This window comes from Streptopelia decaocto (genome assembly GCF_964273445.1).
Source record: "Streptopelia decaocto genome assembly, chromosome: 10".
NCBI lineage: Eukaryota > Metazoa > Chordata > Aves > Columbiformes > Columbidae > Streptopelia > Streptopelia decaocto.
The window spans coordinates 15,961,372-15,986,036 of NC_138665.1; the positions used below are offsets into that span (position 1 = coordinate 15,961,372).

At 44.9% G+C, this 24,665-nt stretch overlaps 1 protein-coding gene across 7 annotated transcripts in view; it reads right to left on the reverse strand.

Annotated features, from left to right (window-relative positions):
- ATP11C (ATPase phospholipid transporting 11C (ATP11C blood group)) overlaps window positions 1-24,665 on the reverse strand; it is a 55,593-nt gene that overhangs the window by 14,068 nt on the left and 16,860 nt on the right. For all 7 annotated transcript variants that reach the window (XR_014184989.1, XM_082062011.1, XM_082062012.1 and 4 more), the window contains exons 2-24: window positions 24,216-24,335; window positions 22,712-22,801; window positions 18,692-18,772; window positions 17,575-17,682; window positions 16,842-16,970; window positions 14,326-14,429; window positions 13,781-13,831; window positions 12,848-12,912; window positions 12,209-12,290; window positions 11,665-11,815; window positions 10,832-11,029; window positions 9,807-9,968; window positions 9,457-9,614; window positions 8,695-8,766; window positions 8,007-8,080; window positions 7,218-7,321; window positions 6,451-6,632; window positions 5,650-5,913; window positions 5,125-5,299; window positions 4,319-4,421; window positions 3,125-3,270; window positions 2,719-2,778; window positions 1,610-1,737 (exon numbers count right to left, since the gene is read on the reverse strand). Coding sequence is in view for 6 of the 7 variants with exons in the window: in XM_082062011.1 (XP_081918137.1) it covers window positions 1,610-1,737; window positions 2,719-2,778; window positions 3,125-3,270; window positions 4,319-4,421; window positions 5,125-5,299; window positions 5,650-5,913; window positions 6,451-6,632; window positions 7,218-7,321; window positions 8,007-8,080; window positions 8,695-8,766; window positions 9,457-9,614; window positions 9,807-9,968; window positions 10,832-11,029; window positions 11,665-11,815; window positions 12,209-12,290; window positions 12,848-12,912; window positions 13,781-13,831; window positions 14,326-14,429; window positions 16,842-16,970; window positions 17,575-17,682; window positions 18,692-18,772; window positions 22,712-22,801; window positions 24,216-24,335 (2,807 nt within the window). In the remaining variant the exon portion in view is untranslated. The remainder of the gene's footprint in view (window positions 1-1,609; window positions 1,738-2,718; window positions 2,779-3,124; window positions 3,271-4,318; window positions 4,422-5,124; window positions 5,300-5,649; window positions 5,914-6,450; window positions 6,633-7,217; window positions 7,322-8,006; window positions 8,081-8,694; window positions 8,767-9,456; window positions 9,615-9,806; window positions 9,969-10,831; window positions 11,030-11,664; window positions 11,816-12,208; window positions 12,291-12,847; window positions 12,913-13,780; window positions 13,832-14,325; window positions 14,430-16,841; window positions 16,971-17,574; window positions 17,683-18,691; window positions 18,773-22,711; window positions 22,802-24,215; window positions 24,336-24,665) is intronic.

The window sequence follows — 24,665 nt, forward strand, 5'->3', positions numbered from 1 at the left end:
GAGCTCTGCATGGATCACCCACAAACCCCAGGGGGTGCAGGGTGACCATCAGGGCAGGAGGGAGTTAAAAAACATTTCCTGCATCATAATCTTTTCATATTACTTTCTTTAAAATCTGAAGATTGATGGGGGATAAAAGCACATTTATGGCAAAATCAAAAATCCTCATTCTTTTCTCACTTTTCTTCCTATTAAAGCAATACATCTGCTTTCAGCAAGATGCGCCTTGCAAACAGGCTTGCTGCTGGGCTCTTATAATTTCAGTTTCCAGAACAAAACCGTACTGAATCCTTCGCATGATGATGCCGTGACAAAGCTCTAACATACTGCAATTTGGGTATGAGTAAGCAGCAGAGATAAACCAGACTGTGGCTTTTACTGCAAGGAGAGAAAATACAACCAACTTCCTCACTGTGAGCCGTTTTGCGTTCACAATGATGTCCTGCAGCGTTCACCGTAAACAGGCTTTTTACAGCGCCTCAGACCAGAGATCTGCACTGCAGCAACTCAGCACCGCACGCAAAGGCGCAGCGGCCGTTCTGCATTCAGCAGCGCACGCACAGTCATGAATATTCAAACTAAAGCTATCTGCCTGCATTTAATCTGTTTTTCCCTCAACAGACAGGCCCCTGAGATCAGACAGCTCCCAGGTGAATGAACAAGAGCCTGTTATTATTGGTCTGTGCCACACGATATTCAGTTAGCAATTTATTTAAAAGTACACGTGATGGCATTTTGCCATATGATTGGAGGAACACAGAGATCTAATCAATCATGGCTCTGAGTACTTAGTTCAAAAGCACCTATGCCCCCTCCCTAGCCTTACAGCCCTTGTTGCATTTGCTGATTTGAACATGTGTGTAGGCAGAGGTGGGGGAGATGGGCAGCACCTTGGTTCTCAGGGGAGGTTGAAGCCTCTCCCCATTCTAACCAAGGAAGGAGAGAAAGCAACCAGCAATGCAAAAAGAGACAGTCTGCTCTTGAACTGTCCTCTTCCTGGGCAACATGGCAGAAAACTCTAAGCATGTGGATCGAAGAGCAGAGTTCCCCCGTAACAGGCTCTGCTGTGGGGATTAGGCCTGTGGAGGGGCAGTCTGTGTGAGGATATCCATTTAGACAAGCTGAGAAACTACCTGTCCAAGCTGGGCTTCAGAAACATTTGTCTTTCTGAAAATGAAAGGATCTTTTTCACTCCTGTAAGCTAGACCTCCCCCCCATCCATTACATGCTCTATCATATGCTTGGCTCCCACTGCCTGCCTCAAAGTTAACGCGAATGAATGGTCTGGCCACACTCGCAGCTTGATTTTTCTTAGGGATGAAGAATTCCACCTACAGTTTATTTTTTATAGAGACACAGCAGTGCAATGTGCTAGACCAGATACTGTTAGAGAGCATAAATAAGCAGAAATAGGCAGTAAACAGGACATTGCTCAGCACTATTGCAGAAGCAGCAGAGCCAGCAGGGACAGAAACAGCGTTTCCTGCAGTTCACAGTGACCCCATCACCAACACAGGCCAGGTTCATCTGCTTACACTCCTGCACCAACAAAACTTAAACCATGGTTAACTAGCTTGTGCAGAGGCTTATCCAGCCCAGTGGTACTTACATATACAGCTGTGGATCTGCGGTCAGCCTGTCGATGGTGATGTGCTGCTCCAGCAGGCTGTATGCCAGGATCGGCAGCGACGTGAAGCAGATGTTGTACATGGTCAGATAAGCAGCATCGTACAGTGGCTTAAAAAAGGAAGAAGGGGTAAATATGAGACACAAATTCCACTTGAAAACTCTCCCTACAAAGAGATTAAAACTTTCCAGCCCTTGCCTCTGTACATATCCTACAGATTTATCCCTCTGTCCCAGGCACACAGGACAGTTTCATCTGACAGGGTCACGCTCTGTGCGATGCTGGGCAGACAAGGCACCTGCAGGCTGCGTGGCTGAGGCCCCTCTCCCACCACTGGGAAGTGTTGTAACTGGCTGGTCTCATCTCCAGAAAAATGGGATTAAACAGCCCTCACCACAGCTTTTCTGTAGCTGCTCTTGTGCTGCTATTTCTATTAATACACTTGATGTCTCCTGTGACTCTCCAGACTGTTTTGGAGGAACTGTGGCTTTTTTTTTTTTAAGACAAGCAGAGAACTCTCTCCTATCATTTACTCTTGCTTACTGCTACTTTCGAGCCCAAACCGACAAAAAAGCCCATAAAGTTGACACAAAAGTCAAAGCTCTTGTCTCCAAGCACGTGAGCCCACCAGCCACATGGATCTGCCCTGACGCTCACTTGGACTAAGCAAGGCTCTGGTGAGACCAGTCGTGTGTCTTTTTTCAAAGGCTGTCATAAAAGAACAAACTGTTCTTCCTTTAGAGAGACACCTTTAATGCGGGGAAATGTAGCAGAGGAGAAAAGATGAGGAAGTCTTTGAAAAGCTTTTCTCTTAAGAGAAGGAGAAGTGGCCAAATTAGGTACTGACATACCAGCTAAACTCCTCTCTTGTTATGTTAGGAAGGTGTCTATCTGTGTTCACATTCCTTTCAGTTATGTATCTCAAAAGTATTATGCTCTAGATTTGATGCTGAGCAATGAGGTTGGTTCCTACTGTCCTCTACAGCGAGGTGAGGAAGGGACAGGATGCCAAAAGCCAAGTCTCTGCTAGGAAGCCTCATTGCGCCTCTTGCTTTTTATCCTGCCTTTACAGACACATTACTGGAAATTACCTGCTGTGAGAATCCACAGAAGAACTGGTATAAAAACTGCGGTAAAATGAAGCAAAGGTTCTAGGGAAACAAAAGACAAATGGTTAGCAGGGAAGGGCTTGACTTCTCGGTGTAAATCCAAATAATTTTTCCTGTCATCAGACATATTACAATATCGGACAAGTTAGGTCACTGTCGTCTACCAAGCACATAACTAACCCAGTGAGCAGTTAGTATCTGCAGAAGACACTAAAAGAAAGTCACGCTCATGTTCCCCTGTAAGCACTGCTTCAACTGACAGACACAGCCTCTTGCAGGGAAGGAAAACAGAGCTACAGAATAACCTATACATTTTTTTTCCTGTTTACTATTTTTTCAAAGAAACCCATAGTATAAACAAAGAAATATGCTGCACACACATCCTTACCTTATAGAAGAAATACTGTACAAGGTGTGCTATTCTCACATAATATAAATGCCCATGTGCTAGTAGCAATTTTCTTAAATGTTTAAACTTTGGCACAGCATAGTCGCTGTTTCTGGAAGCCTGTCGTCCTTCTTTGCCTTTTATACCTGCAGACAGAAGCGTGGCAAGGGGTTAATCCTTACGGGACTGGAATTCAGACCGATGCTCCCCACTAGATTTGTTCACATCACCCAGCATCCCAAAACATGACAAAAGCCATGTTTCCCTTTTGAGTGTCCCAGGATAGGAAACCACTAACGTGCTGCAAGACTCGCCGTGGTTTGGGCTCCACAACAATCAGACCTGCCTCTGGAGTTTTTAAGCTATATTTAGGTTGCTGTCTGAGTTCCGATGTAAGAATGTGGTGAAGAGTATCTAAGCAAACCTGACAAAAAGATAAGGAATTGGTTTCCCCACGGGCTTGCACGCATCTAACACAGCCCAGTTATTTCCTTGCAGACACTCAGCCACTTGGGACATCCCTGCAGAGCTGAGCTGAAGACAGGACAGTTTTGTTCACTCAGAAACCACATCCAAACGAACAGCACTGGGGCCGCATTCATTAGAGGGCACCAAATAAAGAGGCTCCCCTTTCTCTTCCATTGACCCTTCTTTAGTGGTATTAAAAACGTCTCCAGTATCTCTGACACCAATCTGCGCAGAGGAGGATAGTTTCCAGCCTGATGTCAGTCATACGGACAGGGCAGACACAACATAACTGAGCATCAGCCCTTGGGAAACACATGCGCATCCCCAGAGTTGCGTTACCAGCAGCTGCAACCAGTTAGCCCTAATGAAGTCCGGTATTTTCATTGCTCTGCCTTTGCAACAACTGCCAGTAATCACCCATCAGTTTGCTTCTTATGCCTTTTATTTTTCTGACCCGCAAGCAATCTTTGCCATCTTGTTGTCCATAGAGCTTTCGAAGATGATCTGCAGTTTATCACAGAGAGTGGTATTTTCAAAGGCAGTAAGTGATGACACCAACCATTTATCTGGAGTCAAACCCCGGCTCCAAAGAGAGCAACAGCAGACTTTCTGCATTATTCAGTGGGATCAGTTTAGACATGTGCAATCAGAAATACCGACTGCGCCTCAACAGTGAACCCCAGCAACAGGTCTTAGGTGTCGGACGGGTGTTACCGGGAGTCTCACCTATTCCAACATGTGCTTCCAAAATCATACTAACATCATTTGCACCATCCCCTATGGAGAGTGTTATCGGGCTCCCTTTTGTGTTCTTCACCATTCGCACAATCTAAAAGGTTTTAAAAAAAAGGATAGCAGCAGAAACCAGTTAAAAATCAGAAATCAGTTAAAAAACCTCCAGAGAACCCCTCAACTGCCCCACCTGCAAAAGTCCCTCCAGGACATGCAATGAGGCTCCTACAGCAGCCAAATAACACCTGGAGAGTTCAGATTAATAAAACCCCTCATTACTTCCTTGGCAGTCACCAACCAAAGCAAAAGCCAAGATCCAGCTGCTGCAGGATGGTATTTAAAAACAAATCCCAGGCAGCGGCAGCAGCACCATCCCACCCTTCCCTTCTGCCAGGCCCACTGTCTCAAAGACAGGACCTCTCAGGAGTTTTCGGGGTGGGAAACCTCCCATGGAAGAGGGACAGAAACACACTGCTTATCAGGCTCAGACTCCAACAGCTGGTGTGGGAAGTCATGGACTCCACTTGACAAATTTGGAAAGGAAAAAAGAAAACAGAGGGTTTTATTTATTTCTAATTGGTTTGGGTTTGTGGCTTCCTGTGAGCATATTAAACAAAGGTTTTGCATTCAGATTTGAAAGACTGGCGTGTTTCCATCATGCTCTGGAGCTCAGAGGCCTACACACAGCCTGGAGAAGTCCCAGCTGGTTAAGACGATCAGGTCAAGTCTCAGACAACAGATTAAAAGTGCATCACATCACCTAATGACGTGCTTCAGATGGTTGAAAGTAGAGTAAATACCTGTGCTTTCTGCAAAGGAGCCATCCGGCAGCAGAGGACTGCAGTACACTTCAAGCAGATTTGTAGAAATATGTTTTTGTAATTACTCGAACTGAAGTCCTGAGAAGGGTTAAGTATGAGTGACAGTGTCGAGCCATCTATAATCAGGCCGTATTCTTGACTCAACGTCCAGCTTCTGAGACACAACAAGGAACACATTTGAAATAAAGAAAAAAAAAAAAAAAAAAAATCAATCTAGCCACTTGTATCATCTTAGTGGAAAATAAATTGCTTTCGTGTTTATCTTCTTTCCATCCCTTTTAAGGGGCTTAGCAATCTTAAAAGCTTGGATTTAACACATGACCTTCATTCAGGGAAATCAGTAATTAAGATAAAACTAACTAATACCAGATGAGCAAAGTGAAGGAGCCAGACACAGCGTCTGCAAGTAGCCAGTCCCCAGGGCCACAACATGGTCCCTATTTCTCTATAATTTTTGCACCCACATATGAAATGTGCATGGGCTGGGTTCTCTTGCTCACTTACCTCTTCAGGCATCCCCGGTTTTTGGGAACATCCTGAATCAGCTTTTTATGGTACTCCATCAGCAGCTCATGGAGCCGATCCTCCTTCCTTTCGCTCTCGCCCACGGTTTTCGCCGTGAGCTCCAGCAGCTCGGTGCTGGTCTGGAAGAGCCGGCAGGCGTAGCAGGTGGATTTGGCAGTTTCCATTTTGTCTCCCGTCAGCACCCAAACCTTCATGCCAGCCGCATGTAGAGCTTCGATCGTCTCTGCCGACTGCTCCTGCAGCCTGCAAGCAGCAGCAAAACATCACTGCTCAGGTTGGCCCACACTTAATCTATACGAAACTTATTTTGCAGGTAGGAAATATCAGCTCAAGAGAAGTTAATTGATTTTCCCTGTGCTGGAGAAACCGCTGCCACAGGAATAAGGATTATATGTCAGCTATTCCAAATTCTTGTTTGCAGCCAAAAAAAAATATACCGCTTTATACTGTGAGATCTAAGAGTCAAGAGCAAGAGTTTAATTCACACATGCAGTTACTATAACTGCACACAAAACTGAATTTGTTTTGATGTGCAAATTAATGCTGCCTGCTTAGTTCACTCTCCAGAAGCGCGAGTACTTCTGTAGTCTCATTAACCAATCCTAATTCCTGCTACACCAGCCAATTTTAGCAACTAGGGCACTGTGTAATGGGTTGTGCCACAGAGTCATTAATTGCCCTGGACACTTCCAGCATCTGCCTGGCTGCTCAGTTCCACGATGCAACATCAGGAAGAAACCACAGGTATCACAGTACCAGTGGTGGCGGTCACCTCGTTACCTGTCTTCTACAGCCGTCGCCCCGATCAAGTGCATGTCTGCTTCAGTGTCTTCAAACACCTTGGCCATCTTCTCCTCCCTGTCTTGCAGAGCCATCTTAGCTTCACTAAGTTGTTTGTCAATTTTGTCGTACTCCTTCTGAGTTAGTTCTTTGAATGCCACGCAAAGTGTTCGGTAACCATCCTGGAAGGGGGAAGGAAAGATAATGAAGTGGACAAGTGCCCTAAAACCAGATTTTCTACAGCTCCTCACATTAGGGTTAGTGCTTTTCTCCACCATGAATGCTTGCTGAGAGAACTGACCCTGATGGCAATGACAATTCGTTGGCTTGAGTCAAAAGAACAGTTCTCTGTCTCTATACAGTAATTTCTTCCCATTAGAGTAACCACAGTTATGCTTATTATGTGCATGTAATCTGGCAGAAAGAAACTAAGAAGGACCAGAGGCAAGAGTGTGCATCCATCAGGGACGGTGGGGACCAGGCACTTCTCCCACTGGAGAAAACAGCCTGCTATTGTTATTTCTATTTTTAACTTGCTTGAGAGATGCTCAGACACAACTGTGATGGAGACCATATAAGTACACCGAATAAAATCAAATAAACATTGGAAGCCAAAGTATCAGAAAAGGAAAGAAGCTTGGCTTCAAAACAATGTGAACCGACACTCAGATTTTCAACGCTTCCCTCCAAAGCAAGGTCACATCCCTATTTTTGGAATAAGGCTTTCCTGACCTCAGGAGCCAGCCAAATTCCACCCATGTGCTCACCATAGCATTGCGGTCCACGTGGACCTTCGTTTGTTGGATTTCTTCTTGCTGAACCCTTGGAAAAATAGAGGAGTCTGCTCCTTTACAGAAGAGAAGCAACTTTCCTAAAAGTGAATTATAAATAGTTTATAGCATTCACAAGCTGTAGAAAGACCTAACAGCTTCAATAGCCAGCAAATGATGCAGAGGGAGAAAATCTGGCAGGACTAAAGGAGGAACTGCTAGAAGCCCAGCTGCCTACCAGAAGTGGCCTTACACTAGCCCTTGCAAAACCTCGTCTGACCACAGGCTGGGACCTTGAGTGTCCCTACCTGTCTCTGAGCAAGTTTTCTTCAACAGGCTGGACAGAACAATGTATTTAGAAGCCTTCACAACCTTTTTAGAGAGAGAGAAAAACCAGCATCCTCTACCTTACAGGACTGAAACTTGAGGATGGTGACCTCTGAATTCTATATCTGCTATCCCCATGAAAACCCAACCCACACAGGGGAAGGTCTCACATCACCCCCCTGTATTTGTACTTCCAGGATAGAACAAGGCAAGTAGGGAGCAAGCCATGGGTCACTGTCCCCATCCCTGTCTCCTTCCCTTATCTGCTGCTCATCCGCAATGGCTGCTACGGAGAAAATTAACTCTATCCCAACCAGACCTAGTAGAGAATTTAATTAGACCAGCTTAGAAAACCCAATCACTTAGCCTCTCTGGGTTACAGGAATGAAGAGGGCATGCTTTATATTTCTGCACATGTGCACATATGTACGGGAGTCAAGAAATGTATTTTAACTGTACCTGTGGTAGTTCTCACAATGACACTCATACGGCGACGGACAGGATCAAAGTTCAACACATGGAGAAGCTGGTACCTGTTAAAAAACCAAAGCTAGGCTCAGTAGAAGAAAAATAACTATTTAAGACAGAAAATCGCTACCAACGAGCTGCAAAAATCAATATACCCTAAAAGCGGAAGCACCCACTGAGCAATGTACTTTTTACAACAACTGCACAAGAAAACAGAGTGAAAAAAAATAAATTCCACTGCTGCTTTGTGCATGGGGTTGAGGATGTGGATGTACATGTGAAACCTCCCAGCAGACAGTCAAGCTTTGGGTTAGAGCCTGGGCTGGCTCCATTCACCCACTGATGCACGGAGCGCCGGGCCAGGCAGGGGCTCAGCAGGCAGCAACATTGGCCTTGGCACTGAAATAAGAAGTTTCTCCCTAAGAGGAGTAAGAAGTGAAACTTGCTTGTGAAGAGAAGGTCTCAGGGAGGGCTGGGATTAGATCAGCGATTCTTGGATGTCCCCTGAGCTATGAGCACAAAGGAGAGGAGTTTTTGGGCAGGTTGGCACGGTCTGACAGCCACCACAGAACAGCTTTGACCCTGCCAGTTTGGTCACGTTAACCCAACACAATTAAGCTGAGCAGGAGCCGGTGCAGCACGAAGGGCCCTGTTTCTCAGCAGCCCCCACAGCACTTACATTTCAGTCTCGTTCTTTTGGTTTCGTATTTTCATGAAATCATTCTGAAGTCCTAGAAAAGTGAAACCATACCTGTCAACAAACAAAAGGACAAAACAACATTGAAAACACCCATTGGCACATATATGTTAACAACGTTCTTGTACTGCAGAGGAGAGCAGAGCAGTTAGTGAGCCGGAGCTAAAAAGCTCAGCTAGATGTTTGCTTGCTCCATGTAGAGCCTGCTACAATGTTCTGGCACCACTGCCATGGCCTGGAGAGCTGGGCATTGCCGTGCACAGACATCGAGAGCCCCTGGACATGGTCCCCTGAGTCTCCAGCGGATTTACAAGCCATGAGCAAGTACACAGCTGCAACAGCTTCCGTCTAAAACCTAGGGGATGGCAAAGCACAAAATCATAGGATGATCTGGATTGGAGGGGACCTTAAAGATCATCTAGTACCAACTCCCCTGCCATGGGCAGGGACACCTTCCACTGGACCAGGTTGCCCAAAGCCCCATCCAACCTGGTCTTGAGCACCTTGGGCAGGATTCAACGGGAGTTGGATAAAAGTCACCCATCCATTTTGCTGCTGCACGCCAAGGAAGCTATTAGGTTGCAATATGCACAGGGTAACTGGTCTCCATTTCTTGGGGATTAAAACACATGGTCCTGGGGGCTCCAGCAAAGGAACCTCTGCCCTCACCTTCAGATAACCCTTACTTCCCTCCCATCAGAAACAGGGAATTAAAAAAAACACACAGCATCTTTGTATTCTTACTTTTCTGCACCTTTCACCAAGGCAATTTCGTCTGGGGAAGAGGAGATATAGGTGTATTTGCGTTCTGGATGTCCTATCAACCCATCCACCTGGTCAGCTTCCTTGATCTGGACGGTGTGGCAGAGGCAGAGCGCCCGCAGGAACAGCTCCTCACGGCTCTAGGCAGGAGGGACAGAGGGCTCGGTACCAGCTTAGTGCTGTGCACCCAGCCCACCTCGCAGTGCTTGCATGTGATTTTCGCCTATGCACGTTTTTAAACAAAACGCACCACCCCCACAGCTTCTGCTGTATTTACCCACCCAGGAACTGGCCACAAAACCCTGCCAATCATCGACACACAGTTTTCTTACCTTTTCTGCTTTGCCATAACATTTTCGGGGTCCATCGGTCTGAGAGAAGCCATCCACCTCTGAAATGCAGTCTTTGTACTTGTGCCCGTCGATGCAGCACTCAATGAACTCCATGCTGTTCTCCGTCAGGGTCCCGGTTTTGTCCGTGAAGACGTATTCAACCTAGAAGCAAACAGGCAGGAAGAAGTCCCCCAAAACCAGAGATGCTGGGGTATTTTAGTGCATCTGTGCCAATGCCGGTGAGTACTGTGCTGCTATCCTAATCTGGCCCCTCAAAAAGATGCAGGTGCCCCACAAGAGTTACACCACTGCATTGCTTTACCACTTGGCTCCTCAGAGCAGCTCCTTTGTTTTTCAGTGGTTTTGCACAGGTGGCAGCTCCTTAAGACTTAAAATCTGTTTCCAAGACCTTTTTCTCCCTTCATCCTCTTTATTGGGTCTTTTGCTACAGGCTCCCAGCACTTATATAGCTGCCGCAACTCTGTTGCCTCCTTTGGGGGATGTTCATCTCAGTGCTTTATTTAAATTAAGTGATTGCTACTCCAAGCTCTTTTTTTATTTTCTTTTTGAGCAAAATAAAAAGCAGTAGGCACTACTCATACCCCCCACTCATTCTCTCCTGACGTAGATACAAAAGGGAAGCCTGAGCTGCCTAATTGCCACAGCAAAGCCAGCAGCAGCGTGGCTGCATGAGCACTTTATGCCCAGAGAACACAGACAGAGGATTTTTAATTTTTAATTGAGGCAGTGAAAGCAAAACACTCTGCCACGCAGAGTGCTGCGTCTGATATTCCCCAATATGGAAACAATTGGCATGACCCAATTCCTGCTCTTTCATGCACTATTTATAACCTTATCCCTTTCACAGAGCGAGTAGAATCACATTAAATGGAAAGTGCCACCAAACCGGCTGAAGCTCTGTCCTGAGGGGATCCCGAGGGACTGCCACAACAAGGGTTCCTATCACAGAGAACATTTCCATCCACATTTCCACCCCAGCAGATGCAAACAGAGCCTGTTCTGACCTGCCCGAGCTCTTCGTTCAGGTCTGAGGTGTTCACCAACGCTCCCTCTTTTATTTCTTCATCGTACATCTCCTTGTCCCAAGAGATGAAGAAGGAACCCAAGAACTTCTGCATCTCTACTGTAACATACATGGAGACGGGGATAATGAAGTTGAAGAGGACCATAAACGACAAGAAGTCCGTGAACATCCGCAAGACCTGCAATGGAAACAGGAGAAGATGCAGTCTGTGCCCAACAGCTGTAACTCAGAGGCAGTTTACAGCAACACCTCTGGGGCTTCTGACAGCTTTTCCTCTAAGGTTAAACAGAAAAAAACCTCAACAACCTGAAAACAAATACAGCTAACATACAAAGCCAAACTCCATCTTCCTCTGATGCAGAAAATCTCACTGTCTTCTGCAGATCTACGAGAGTATAATACAAGAGTACATCTCACTGCTTTGCAGCGACAAAATCGATGTTTTATTCAAGTATATTCGTCCTAAGAACATACAGACTCATTCTCATCTCAAGTAACTAGAAACAAGGAGCAGTTTACCTACTAAAAGCTGAAAGATAGATCAAGGTCAGATAAGGATCTAGGTTAAATCGGCTGCTGCATTTCTATAATATAATATTTATTTATGCTTTGCCCTGCTCCACCCAAGCACCACCATGACCAAGCACAAGAGCAGCAGGACAGAAATGCAAACAGCAGGAGAGCCCGAAGGATACATCAGCACTCCCAGCGAGCAAAGAGGACCCCCAGGGCTGGCGGCAGACATCGTCAGATTAAATAAAACTGCCAGAATAAATAAACCTGGAGGAGGTGCCGAAATACTAATCCACTTACTTTGAACGTCTCCCTCTCTTTTTTAGTCTTTTCGTTGTACCAAGGCTCATCGTTAAATGGATTACTCTGCCAGACGTATTTCAGAGTCGTGCACACAGTAGCCTTGCTCAACAGGATGCACAAATACACTATCAAGAAAGCGTTGATAGATCTGAAAAACAGGTTTCTTTTTTAAATTCTTGCAGCTATTTTTATAGAGAAATGCAAATAATCAAGAACAAGACTTCCTTACTTTTAAGAAGGAAATTGCAGAACAAGTGCTTTTGACAGTTCTGATATTCAGGGTCAGTTAATATATTTTAGTATTTCTTAATTTTGTTTTTAAAGAAAGAGCGCTACTAAGTGACGCAGCTTCTTGAAAGGCATGCTTAATCAAATATACAGATTTTCTATGCAATCAAAGAGCATCTGAAACAAAAGGCAGCAGGATTTGGGGATTATTTCTATACAAGTCATCCATGAAACAAACAAACAAACAAAACAAAACAACCAAGAAAACAACAAACAGCTTTTACCGATTTTTTTGCCAGCTATAAATACTCACTTTTCTACAGCAGACCGTTTCTGAGATTTCCCTTGGTAGTTCAAAGCCATTTTTGTTTCCATTCCAGTATAGACCGCAACTCCTACAGGGAATTAAACAGGGCTCATAAGGGACACGCAGCCCCAGAGGGACCCAGCCTGCACTTAAGCCATAAGGGGCATCAGTTTTTACATGAAACTCAAATCCCAATTGAAGAACGAGGCATTGCTCAAGGACTATTCAACTACAGAAACCTCCGAGGCTGCTAAGTAATGTAATTGCACATATCCCAGAGCACCGAGCAGGTGTGCATGGACCACATACAGTCAGAAAAAACATCAGCCATCACCCTCAATCAGTGGCATCTGGGACTGTGGCCCCAGCACGTCTTCAGAGGATCTGGGAACAACTCCCTGCTCTTTGTATCTCAAGCAAACAGAAAAGCTTGCTGAGGTGTTTTAGCACAACCTGCACAGCTTGCCAGCACTGCAGACACAACCAGGATCTCCAAATTTCACCCTGTCAACGTGCAATCAGCTTGCATACCAAATGCAACTGGAGAGCCTGGGCAGACAGGCAGCAGCAAACTATTTGCCCTCTCTAGATTTAGTGCTGAGCACCTACATTTGTCAATAATTATAATAATAATAAACTGATCACCATAAATCTTCTTGGTATTTTTGAGGGTAGCACCTTTCAGCAACAGGTTTTCAGGACCCAAAGACCTAAACACACAAGAAGTTACAACATTACATCACTCAAAGAACATTCAAACTGCTTTATTACTGAAGCCCAGAGACAGATTATAAAGCTAAACAGATGTTCTTTAGATCTAATTACTTGATTTATATGTTAAATTGGGCATTTCTTGAAGTTCATTTTTCTCTTTATACACTTACATTTCCATTTAATGTTACACAGACTATTCTTGCTGCTCAAAGTTCCAAATATAATGGGGGATTATCTGCAAGGCTTTGGAGGAATCAGTGCAAAGTGTTCAGACTTAATATGTTCCAGTACTTATATAAAAACCTGATTTTAAAAGCATCGAAAACCTGTCAATTACAGCACAATCAATGGCACCAAAGCTAATTTCTTATTTTGCATCCATAGATGTTTTTATTTCACTTCAAAACTTCCACCCATGACCTCTGTTGCTTCTATGGTCCAGGTAGATCCACCACAGTATTAAACACAGTCAGCACCACTCCAGTAACAGCCATCTAATTTTGATTACTTATGTTATTTGCTTGTTTTTTCCTGAAACACTCTGATTGATGCTTAAGTTTCTGCTTTCCCTTGAAAAAACAGTATTTTGCAATTGCCTGGTAAATTTGTTGCCCATCAGCAAGGAAGGATGTTACCAAGTGGTGCTGCATTGCTTCCCCAAGAGGGGCTCAAACAAATCACACAATGGCAGAAGAGCCTAAGCAGAGAAATTAACTGCAGGTCTCCCTTAAGAATGAAATATTTGGAATGGTTAAAGAAAAATAACCATCCCCAAAAGATGGCAGCGCAAGTTCAGATCCTTGAAATCTGATGTAGGTGCCCGGCCTCTTTGAGGAGGACCAGCGAGACGGTTGCAAGACCAACCTGGCTACAGGCTCTTGGTTGCTTCTGTAGATGGTAATTCTTCCAACAAACCTGCAATAAAAAAATATGAGAAACTTGTATTATAGAAAAATCCATCGGCGGAGCAGCAGTACCTGATTGTGCCCACACACACCTCAGCAAAGCTCCTTCAAGGGATTTTACCACAAAGCCCACTCACTTCTGAAAGTTATCCAGCCCAATGCATTTTACTTGAGACACAGAGTAGCCAAAGAATAGGCACATTGACCAGCTGAGCTTACAAAAAATAGCTCATTACACCATGACAAGTGTTGCAGCAGGGAGGTTCTGCTGCAAAGAAAACAAGACCTGAAGAAGTGCAGTGTCAACTTTGCCATCCTCATGTGGAAGAAGTGTGGCAGCTTATTGCTGCCTCAAGAAACCTTTCAGTCTCTGGTGAAAAGAAAACGTCTTTTGCTTTGCTGAGTTGTAACTTATTAGACCCCTTAATCGATGATGCTCAGGTGTCTGCAGGGACATGACACCAGGCAGCAACAGGCGGGAGGGACATGGAGGGCCAGACTCACTTGTAGAGGTCGGGCTGTGGTTGTTCACACTCGATCGTGGCGGTGAGGGCATCGATGGCTTCATTCGTACAGAGCACGGTGGTGTCCCGCACGGCGTAGTGAGTCTGGGCAGAGAAGCAGAAACAGCGTCATCACGAGTCCCCAGCAACACAGCCCATGTTTTACCCCGTTATTTAAAATACCACCAGCAGCTCACCCGAGCCTGAGCGCTGCTCCCACAAAACGGCTGAAGCATCTCTAAGCAAGACACTGAAGTCAATAAGCTTAAGAGAAACAACAGCAAGAAGGAGCTGCTGGATATCTGCAAGGTAAGGTGTTCACCAAAAGCAGCATTTTTGGGTTTTCTCCAGGCACTTGCTGCTGCCCCAGCTGGGGTCTGGGGGAGGCTGCAGGTGCCCCGGGGCCAAGGGACGACCCACTCTTGAAGGTAATTAGACACCAGCTCCAGCGCCCGGGGATCAGGCAGAGCACTGGCAGACTCCAAGCTATTTTTAGCAGCTGCTGCAAAAAGGTTCATCTCTCACAATTAACTGGAAAGCCCACGAAGGATCCGCTTTGCTGCCTTCCAGGCCCTATTTATAGGAGCTACTCAGAGCTCCAAGTCACGGCAGGCTGCACGGCAGGCTGCCTCCATCCATCTTCATAAACAAATCCATTAAAAAGCTCCCCCCACTCCTTATGTTTGCATTCCCCTCCTTGCGCATCCCGGAAGGAACCGTTACGTTACACACGTTGTGGTCACGACATTAAAAATACCTACCTTTGTGCCGTTTTGCTAACCTGCCTGGCTTTTTGTATTGAAAGCAGACATACAAACACGCACTTATCTCTGGTATAAATCACAGCTTTCGTGAAACACAACTCAAAACCGCTCCCGCGGTGCCCGGTCCCACACCCAGCCCCGGTGTGGGGCTCTGCATCCGCTGCTCCCGTCACCATGGACGCTGCGCAATTACCGAGTGATACTTCAAAGCCGCCTCCTAATCAGTTCCACGATCTTCACATCCTCAGTCCCTTAGCGTATTTAGAAAACACATGTTCTTTTAGATAACATATGACTGCAGATTTGCGCTTCAAAGACAGAGCCCTGCCAAATCCCTTTTATAGTTCTGCTCCAGTTTCACTTAACCAGGCATCTTTCCCATACCTCAACCTGACATGCCCCACATACCAAAAAATTCCCACCAGGCAGGCAGCAGATATCGGTGCAGATGAGGTTTTGCGAGTACCTGGGTGCGCTTCCCTCACACTGCTTTGGCAGCAAACCCTGGTTCCTAATGTTAGACCTATTTACCCAACAGCACTTGCTTTTCTATTCTCTCTTCCCCTTCAAATTCATCTTCATCTCATCAAGAAACAGGAAACATCTCCCAGTCACCTACAAGAATCCACAAACCAGGAAAAAAGCCACCACAGTGCTCAACATAGAAATTCAGGGCTGTCCTTACAGACCCAGAAGTTAGTAAGAGCCAAGACTCTGCAAGAGTTCTGTGAACTCACGTATATAATACACCTGACACAAAGAAGCAACTGCCTGTTTAACATGGTTATCTATTTCTAGCCTCAAGCCACTTCAAAGCTCCACTCCTCTTCACTAGTGGAACCAGTACAGTGCACCAGCTCCTACACAAGATTTCAAGTACCAATTAACAGCTGCCCGTAAAGAGATGAGCCGCAGACCCCATACAATACATAACAGACTGACAATGGTATTCCCGCTGACTCCAGAGTGCATTGAAGTGAATCATGTCATTTTAAAGTGTATTCCACTCAAACTACTGCAGTTGCTAGTATATGCATAAATATTTATCAAACAAAAGTGCAAACAAATTTTCATGTCTTCTGATGCATATATGTTTCTTGTTGCTGTTTCTCTTAGTTTAAGGAGGGGGGGGGAATGAATAAAGAAATAAACTAAACTGAAGATGAGATTTATCCTGAGAAAAAGTAATACTAAATTTTACTTCTTGATTCAGGGAAAGAGAGAGAAAAAAATCCAGAGCAGATGTTTTTTCTCAGGCTGGTGAAAAATTCCCCAAATGAATCCAGACATACTGCTTCAAAAAGTCCCCATTCTCACTGGAAAAGCTTGGTTAAATAACAGAGGTATTGGCAGGTAGTGGAAAGGGAGCTGCAGCACTGATTTACCAACACACCAAACCTCACAACGTGCGGCTGGAACAAGGGAGCGCTAACACACTTCCCATGATGGGCTATAAGGCAGCGAAGCCGTATCAATAAAGACTGATTCAACTTGGGGCAACACCAGAAGAAAAGGCTCCTGGAGACAAAACGGAAAACAAACAATAGCCAGGGAAATGCGGTGCTGACACACTGGGAGCAGACAGAGGGAAGAGCTCTAAATAGAGCCCTGTGGCCACAGGTATGGGCTCCAGGGAGCATCCTCCAGTTAATCACACACGCTCCTGTGCAAGCACCGGCTTCAGCGGCAGCTCCAGGCACCCGAGCACCCCAGAGCAGCGGCTGCCGAACGCCGTCCCGTCCGTCCCCATCACCTTGAAATTGGACTCGCCATCAAGACTCGCTGTAGTGACGTAACAGGTCCCGTCAACGCTGCTCGAGGCCAAAAATATCAAGTCACAGGGGAAGGTCTCATCCGCTTTCACTTCTACTATGTCTCCAACCTGGAAAAGAAAAGGAAACGTTTACATGAAAAGCCCTCACGGTTGTTATTAGACAGTTACAGATTTAGCTTCTCTCAAAGCTTAAGACAAATCACCTTGGCTAAAAGGGAAATTGAGGTTCAAGAGGAGCACAGGTCCCCAAGAATCACTCCACAGCCCCACGGGTCAAACCAGCCCAGCACCCACGGGGCACAGTCGGTATTTATTTCTCTGCTAAATCTTGATGGAAAAAAAGACTCTGTACTTGTCTGAAGTGCGGTGTGATAAATTAACGTCAAAGCTAGTGTACTTTCCTGGTGTCCTTGGGAGATTTGGAAATAGAAGAGGACTGTCTGTCCCAGAGAAGTGCAAAACGCTGACAGATCTGTCACTTGTCAGCCCCGGTACAGCGTTTGCATGACAGCTTTTCAAAAGCGATCAGACAAAGGCAGCTTCACTCCTTAATTGAGAACAGCTCCCTGAGCAATCCCATCCAAAAGTGAGGACACCGGGGCAGCTCCAACTGCTTTACATCCTCCTCTCCTGCCCTCACCTCCCACCACACACCCTCATGTTCCCATCGGCTTCAGCGATAAACCCGCCCAAGTTCTCTGTTAACAGTTACCTTGATTTTTTCACTCTCTTTCTGCACTTGCTTTGCATTTTCGACAATGGAGACGTTGCTTTTGTTCACTTCATTGTCAGCTCTGTGCCTCAGCCAGTCCTCGTACCCCTAGTCACACAAAAACAGGCAACAAACTCGTAACGAAGCAAGTAAACTAACAAAGGAGGGTAAATGGGGATGGAGAGAAAGTATTAAAAAAATGAATAAACTAAACAGTCCTCAGACCTCCTTCATGCCTGACAAAACATCAACCAGAGTAGCTCAGATTGAATCAATTTATGTTAAAAACTTCATATGCACATTTGACAGATTCAGAACAGATTAAAATAACACACAAAAATAATTTATATGCAGTGCATACAACGAGTGGCTAAATTACTGCAACATGTTTCTATTATTCTCAGTGTTAGCAAGAACAGGCTGATAATATGAATAATACACTTAGCACCCTGCGAGTCTTTCCTATGGTAACGCAGGACAAGACTCTTCCTCTTCAGTCCTCACTGAAAGAATAAAACATTCAGATTTGAAGCAGATGCATTTTACTCCAGCTCTCCCTTTCTAGTCGCTGCAGAAGAAACTTCTTTTATTATTCAGTCCTTCTGTAGAAGAAATTTTAAAAGGAATGTGTGCATACGATGGGAGGAAAAAGGTCTTTTAACACCACAAGAATATGAGGACTACGTATTTTCGGGACTAGCTGAGTGGTTGAAGGGAACCTGTCCTTTCCATTTACCAACACTGGAGCAGAGCATGGACTATATTTAGAGCATGTTTCTACCTCCTGCAAAGAGTCAGAGAGCATTTCTAAAAAAAGAGAAGAAAAATTCAAGTAAAGCCAGAACTACAGCGGTAACCTTTACTGACCCTCACGGCTTGCTTACAACAGTACATATAGAGATGTTTTACATTGCTGAAGCAAAACAGGCCAACAACCACACTCAATTTTCAGCCTCTCTTTAAAAACACTGGTATACGTGTCTGAACTTCTGATAAGGGTTCACCAAACCTACTAGCCTGTTTTGGTGACTTCTGAGTCTATTAAAATACATGCTTATCATTTTCTCTACCACATGTCCCAAAGAGCATCTTTTTCTCCCCATGTTGACACTTGTACCTGTTTGATAGCTGTCACGGTGATGACAAAGAAGAGCGGGAGACCGCTGGTCACTGGGCTGGTCGGGGTGTCCACTATCACCTGCAGAGAGAAAAAAAACATACTGCTGACAACAGGTTTTCAGGCAGCAGAAGAAACAAAAACTCTGGTAATGGGGGAAAAAGGGTGCTCAGCCCACTGGGGGTCACAGCCCCACAAAGGAGTGGGACAGAAAGGGGCACGTGAGAAGGACCAGTACAAGCATCCCCAGGAGTGCTCTCCTTCATCTCAAAAAGACTACAATTCCTCCTCCTGAAGACTGTTGGATGTCCTCAGTGAGAAAAAACCCTTTCAAAAGTAGCTTAAAACCTAAATTTGACCCTGCACTGGTGGGAAATAAACACCTGGATGAACAGGCTGCTAGGGATGGGCTACAAAAACACAATCACTCCACGTGCTGGTGCCAACAAGCTTGCTCCCACCACGGGATGTGCAGGAGAGAACTGAGGCAGGGAAGGAGGATGGGGCAGAGACAACAGTAATGCATGAAGTGAAAAACACCCTCTTTTCTCACTGAGCTACAGGGCAGTTCCTCCTCTTTGGCTGTGACAACAGAGGTCATCTGAACCCTAAAACATGGCTGGTTATAAGAAGGAAGACGCCACAAGTTGTCTCGAACCACTGACACTCAGAGGTTAAAAATAACACTCATCTGTCCAAATCACCTAAGAAATACATGGCGGAATGGAACATGAATATTTAAGCAAAATGTAAATCCATATTTTGTCTTTTTTGGAGGTAAGAACATGATTTAAGCACAGAGACTGCACGATGGCTTGGGGTAGATGGATGGAGAGACGGATCTTTCCCCAGCTCAGTGTGGTGCCTCGAGCCAGCACCGCTGCGAAGACCAAACCTCTTCAGCACTAATTAGACCTTCAGGCTGGGGGAAACCGCTGTTTCTTCTGACTGTATCATGACTTGGCCCAAAGGGTAAGAACAGCAGAACAGGTTCATAACCGGAAGGAATAACTCTGTGCCCTTACCCCACCTTTCAAACCAGGGCACACAAAATTGGCCATTTTTCCTGCTGTTCCCACAGAGGACGGGAGCACGAGAGGCTGATGGCAAGGGCTGCGATGAAAGGGATGGGGCAGCTCAGCAGAAAGGCTTTGTGTCTCCACAAAGAGACTTTGTCTCCCTTCACTTGTTTGCACTTCCCTGGCATGCTCACAAACAGCAGCATCTGTATATTTATTGTTTTAGGCTGGCCATAAAATGCTGTGTTAAGGACAGGACAACTCTTATCAGCTGGGAGGAAGCTGTGCAGAGATTTTTAACTCCATGAAATGCTCTATACTGCAACATTATCCTGCACTATTGGACCCAAAGAGAAAATAACCAGGAGATATTGAAGTGCAAGAGATACACAGCCAGGTAAGTGGTATGAGTTGAGTAGCGTAAGGGTAAACAAAGATAAACACAACCAATATTTGCAGGAACACAAAGCCCTCGTTCACTCAAAATCGGTGTAAAACCAGACTTTGGATGAACAATGTTGAGCAATGTTGGTGTCAAGTGTCGCACAGACACATCACACACAGCCACTCACTGGGGTGGCATCACTGAAGTTTAGGCCAGTCAGCCAAAAGTTGTCTTGCAAAAATGGGACAGATCTTGGGAATACAAGAGGAACTTTGGCTTTTAGCTGAGAAGAGCAAGGGAGAGGACCCCCTGCTGCCCAGCAGGAGAGTCTTCTGCACTGGGAAAGATGTAGTTGTATATATGTGTTTAAACAAACTATATAATATCTATTCACACAAATGCTGTATTATAAATGTATGAATACAAACGTTAGATGAAGTCACCAGAATAACTCATTTACTTATTTGGAGATTGCGCTCCCTGCACGTCCCATGGCTGGATACTGCTCTTCCCCTTCATGGTTGGTGGAAAGCTGAGGGATGCACGAGCAACAAGCCAGAACAAAGGCAGATTCCTTTGAAGCTTTTGTGAGCTGGTTTTAGGACTTAGACTGCTCAACTTGGATCCACTTAAAAGTGACAAAATCCTCCTGTTACTTAATAGTTTCTTCTTAACTCATTGTTTAGGAGACTGAGGCCCACAGTCCAGAAGTCATCTCCATCAATCAAAAGGGACACTTTTCATTCCTGGCACCTTCTAAATGAGCTTACTGCCATTAGCTTGGTCCATCCACAAACACCCTTGGACTACACTCACTCCAGGTCAGCCATTTCCACCAGGAGTTTACTCGCAGTTTCCTTTGAGTGTTGCAACAGACGAACCAAAGAAATGGCTATTTGTACCCATTAGCGCACTAATAAGTGTTCTATGTTTAATGCACGTACTTTCTCTCTCTAAAACAAGAGTTGAATTTGGAGTCACAGAGTAACAGACATTTTGATGAAGGGTTTCAGCAGCAGGTAGAGCAGATGCACCAGGCAATTCCCCAAGTGCTGTGACACTTCACTCCTTATGCAGTACATAGGGCAATTCCATTAATTTAAAGTAATTTAAAGCACTAACATTTAAACCATGGATGCCATTTTTCAAGGTATAACCCTTGGTATTTTAAATGAATGGAGTGGCCTTAAGTGCTTTTTTAAGGCAAGTGATGTCTCCCGAACAAGGAGTGCCCGGGGGCAGTTACTCTATATGGCAGCAAGTGTATTAGTGCTGTCAGGTTGTTTTTTGTTCAGTTGGGTTTGTTTTTCCTCTAATAGAGTATGAAGGTTGCTTCCTTATTTTAGAGGTGCTCACAGAATAAAAAGGAGGAACAACTAGGCTCTTCTCACACCTCCGCCTAAAACGGGTAAGCAGCTAAACTGCAACTGGTTTTGTAAGTATAATCAAGAATATCCCATGTTTTTCAGGGTCAATAGATAAAATGTAACATCACGTCACTAAATGGCCAACTACACAAAAAGGACATCCCGACTCCGGGGCATCGCTTCACTTCAAGGCAAATTACAAATTCAGTCTGACAAAATGGAGCGATGCCAGCGACATCAAGAGATGGAGGAGCCAGCTGATGCCAGGGTAGATCGGCCATTTGTGTAGCACTTCCAGGAGGAGCCATCCATGGCCGGTATCTTGGGATCCCCTGTTTCTATGGCAGCCACGGAAATGTCTATAAGCCATAAGAATTTACTGCGAGGATAAAGCATTTTAGACCCACCTTATAAACACGCAGCCTAGAAGAGAGGGATACTCAGACCTGAGCCACCCCAGTGAAGCCATTGAACAGCCAGCTGCTTGCAGCAGCTGTATGGTACCATTTAGTTTGCTGGGGTAGAGTTTTTGATGCCTATTTTCAGCCCTAGATCAGATTTGTCTGCTGAGTCCCAGTCCCCAGAACAGGATTTAAAAGGTGAGTAAATGCTGTGCGATGGTTCTCCTGAACTCCCTCCGCCCCAATATATTTTGACAGAACAAAAAATGAGTATTCAGGTTTGCTCAGGATTTGCCCGTTAACCAAAGCCACGAAGCAGAGCAGCAGTTTGTCCATATATAAAATTTGCTATTTCATCTGTGTAGAGCGGCTTCTTGAAGATTCGCAATCCCAAAGCTCATGCTATGCATTTTCCGAATTTTACTGAGCACAGCCTATCTCTCCTGCTTGCCTTGAAACTCACTACAACTAAGATATCATATAACTTGGGAAAATACATAGTTATGCAGCAGAAGTAATAAAGATGACACAAAACTAGATCTTGGCTCTGTAGCATCAAATGTATTTTCACCAATTGACTGATCTTAATAGTTAAAAAGCTTTTTTTTTTAAATTGTTTCAGCAGTCATTCAAACATCATCTCAGACAGGCCCAAATATTGTAATTGTTGTTATGCCTTGGTCAGGGTGCCACAATAACAGTTTCCAATTAAAAAGTAAAACACAAAACAACCCCAAAAAACACCACAATTACAAGCACCACAGTCAGTTTTGAGCCCCAATACCTGTTCAAGCAGTGCTTACCATCAGTGCTTAAATAAAACCCACGCTTGGCATCGAAGCTCTTACCTGCACGAGGAAGATGATGAGGAAGTAGAAGTTGGCGATTCTTCTAAACTGCTCAAAAAGGTTCTTCGGGAGGAAGTTCCAGAGGGTGTACTGTGGGGAGAGAGCAGGGACTAACAAACACACCGAGACATGGGGCTCATTGGGGCCTTGGGCTACAAAACGGGCAGTATCTGCACAAAATGGGAAAGGAATTCTCTTTTTAAAAAAAAAAAATAATAAAATACACATTGCCCATACAAATTTGTTATTAGACTGTGTTTCATTATCATTTTAAGGAGCCTGCTGAATCATTCGCTTTGGAAAGACATGCAGAATTTAAGAACAACTTGGAAAATAATGGGTCTAATACCTGTTCTTTCAGTCTGCCTGGAATAAGCAAAGAATAATAAGCAGCCAAGTCTCAAGACCAATGTCCACTTAATTATAGAAAGAAGACTGGTCAGGTAAGAACAGTCTCCATGCCTAGCAAATATAAATGGAAAAAAAAGAACAAGAACACAACATTCAAAAATAAATCAGGGAAGAATTAAAATTACTGCTAAAACAAACCACTTGTCAGAGAGGGAACTGAAACAGGGGAAGGTGTCCTCTCTGAAGGACCTTCTTGCATACCAGGGAAACATCAATGTGATTGCTACATGAGTTAAATGTGGTTAGACTTTTCCCCAGTATAAACTCAGCACACAGACATAAAAACAAGTAAGTTCCAAGCTGTATAAAAAAATAGAATAAAAACCCCCTTACAGCTCAAGTACAGTAAAACTGATGCTGAGCATCATGAATCCTAAGCAACATAACACGTATCCAGCTGTGTTGACAATATCAGATGCCACTTGTTTGATATTTTACTTGAATTGGCTTCAAATCTTTTGAAATAGCTTCATGAATGTCACGGAAAAAAGCTAAGCAGAAGGCAGATGGGTGTCATCACAGTTTTCCACCATAAACAAAAGCTGCATTAATACCATATGAATGTTCCCCCTTTCATCCAAGGGGATAAACAGAGCATGGTTATTTTAGTCCTATCTCAAGAGAGGAAAAAATGCACAGAACAAGAACCAAAAAAAAGGGGGGGGAATCGTATTTTTCTGCCCATTTATAAAATAATTGCCACTCCCTTTCACAAATTCAAGTTGCTGTTGTCTCGTGCTGGATTACACTTGACCTGTCCTTTCTTGCCAAAGGGAATGCCAGAAAACACTAAAAGCACCAAACAAAAAACCCCCACAAAACGAATGTGTCCACGTGCTTTGCTCTCATACAGCCTAGAAGAAAGGAATTTGTATGCACCCCCACTGGGACTGATAGGAAGAAAAGAAAGACTAATGGAGTTGTGGTGTAAGGTATGCACTGGGTTGGTTCGCTTGCAAAGAAACCTTTACATCCATCCGTGAGGAACTGAGAGTTTCTCAATTTCAAAACCAACCATCAAATAAAATCAGGGTGAATCCACGAGCAGGGGATACATGTGCACGATGCACCCAGAGAAGCTGAGCAAGCCCACCTTGGAGGAGACGATCCTGTTGTCGCAGAACTTCTGTGCCACGTACGCATCTGTTTCCGAAACCGGCCGGTGCCCGACCACCACAGTGCGCGTACCAACCCGCTTCTCTTCCCCAGCACACTGTTGGGACAACCAGGAAAGGGAAAAAATTAGCCTCTAGCTCAAAACAATTGAATATTTGTGTTAATAACTCCCAGCTTCCGAACGCACCATGCTGTTTGTTGGAAATAAGGCAGCTGGAACCTCAAAAATTGACTTCTCTACCCCAGCGCAGTGAACGAAAAGGCAGATGTAAGGTCGTTTAGCAAAATCAAGGCAACGCTGAGCTTGCAACCTTTGGTCCCCAGCGCTGCTCAGCCACTGACCCTGCCAGGACCGCAGCCACCAGGCCCGGTCACCGCTCGTGTCCGCTGTGCTCCTGCCCCGGGCGGGACGGCTGCTGCCTGGGTG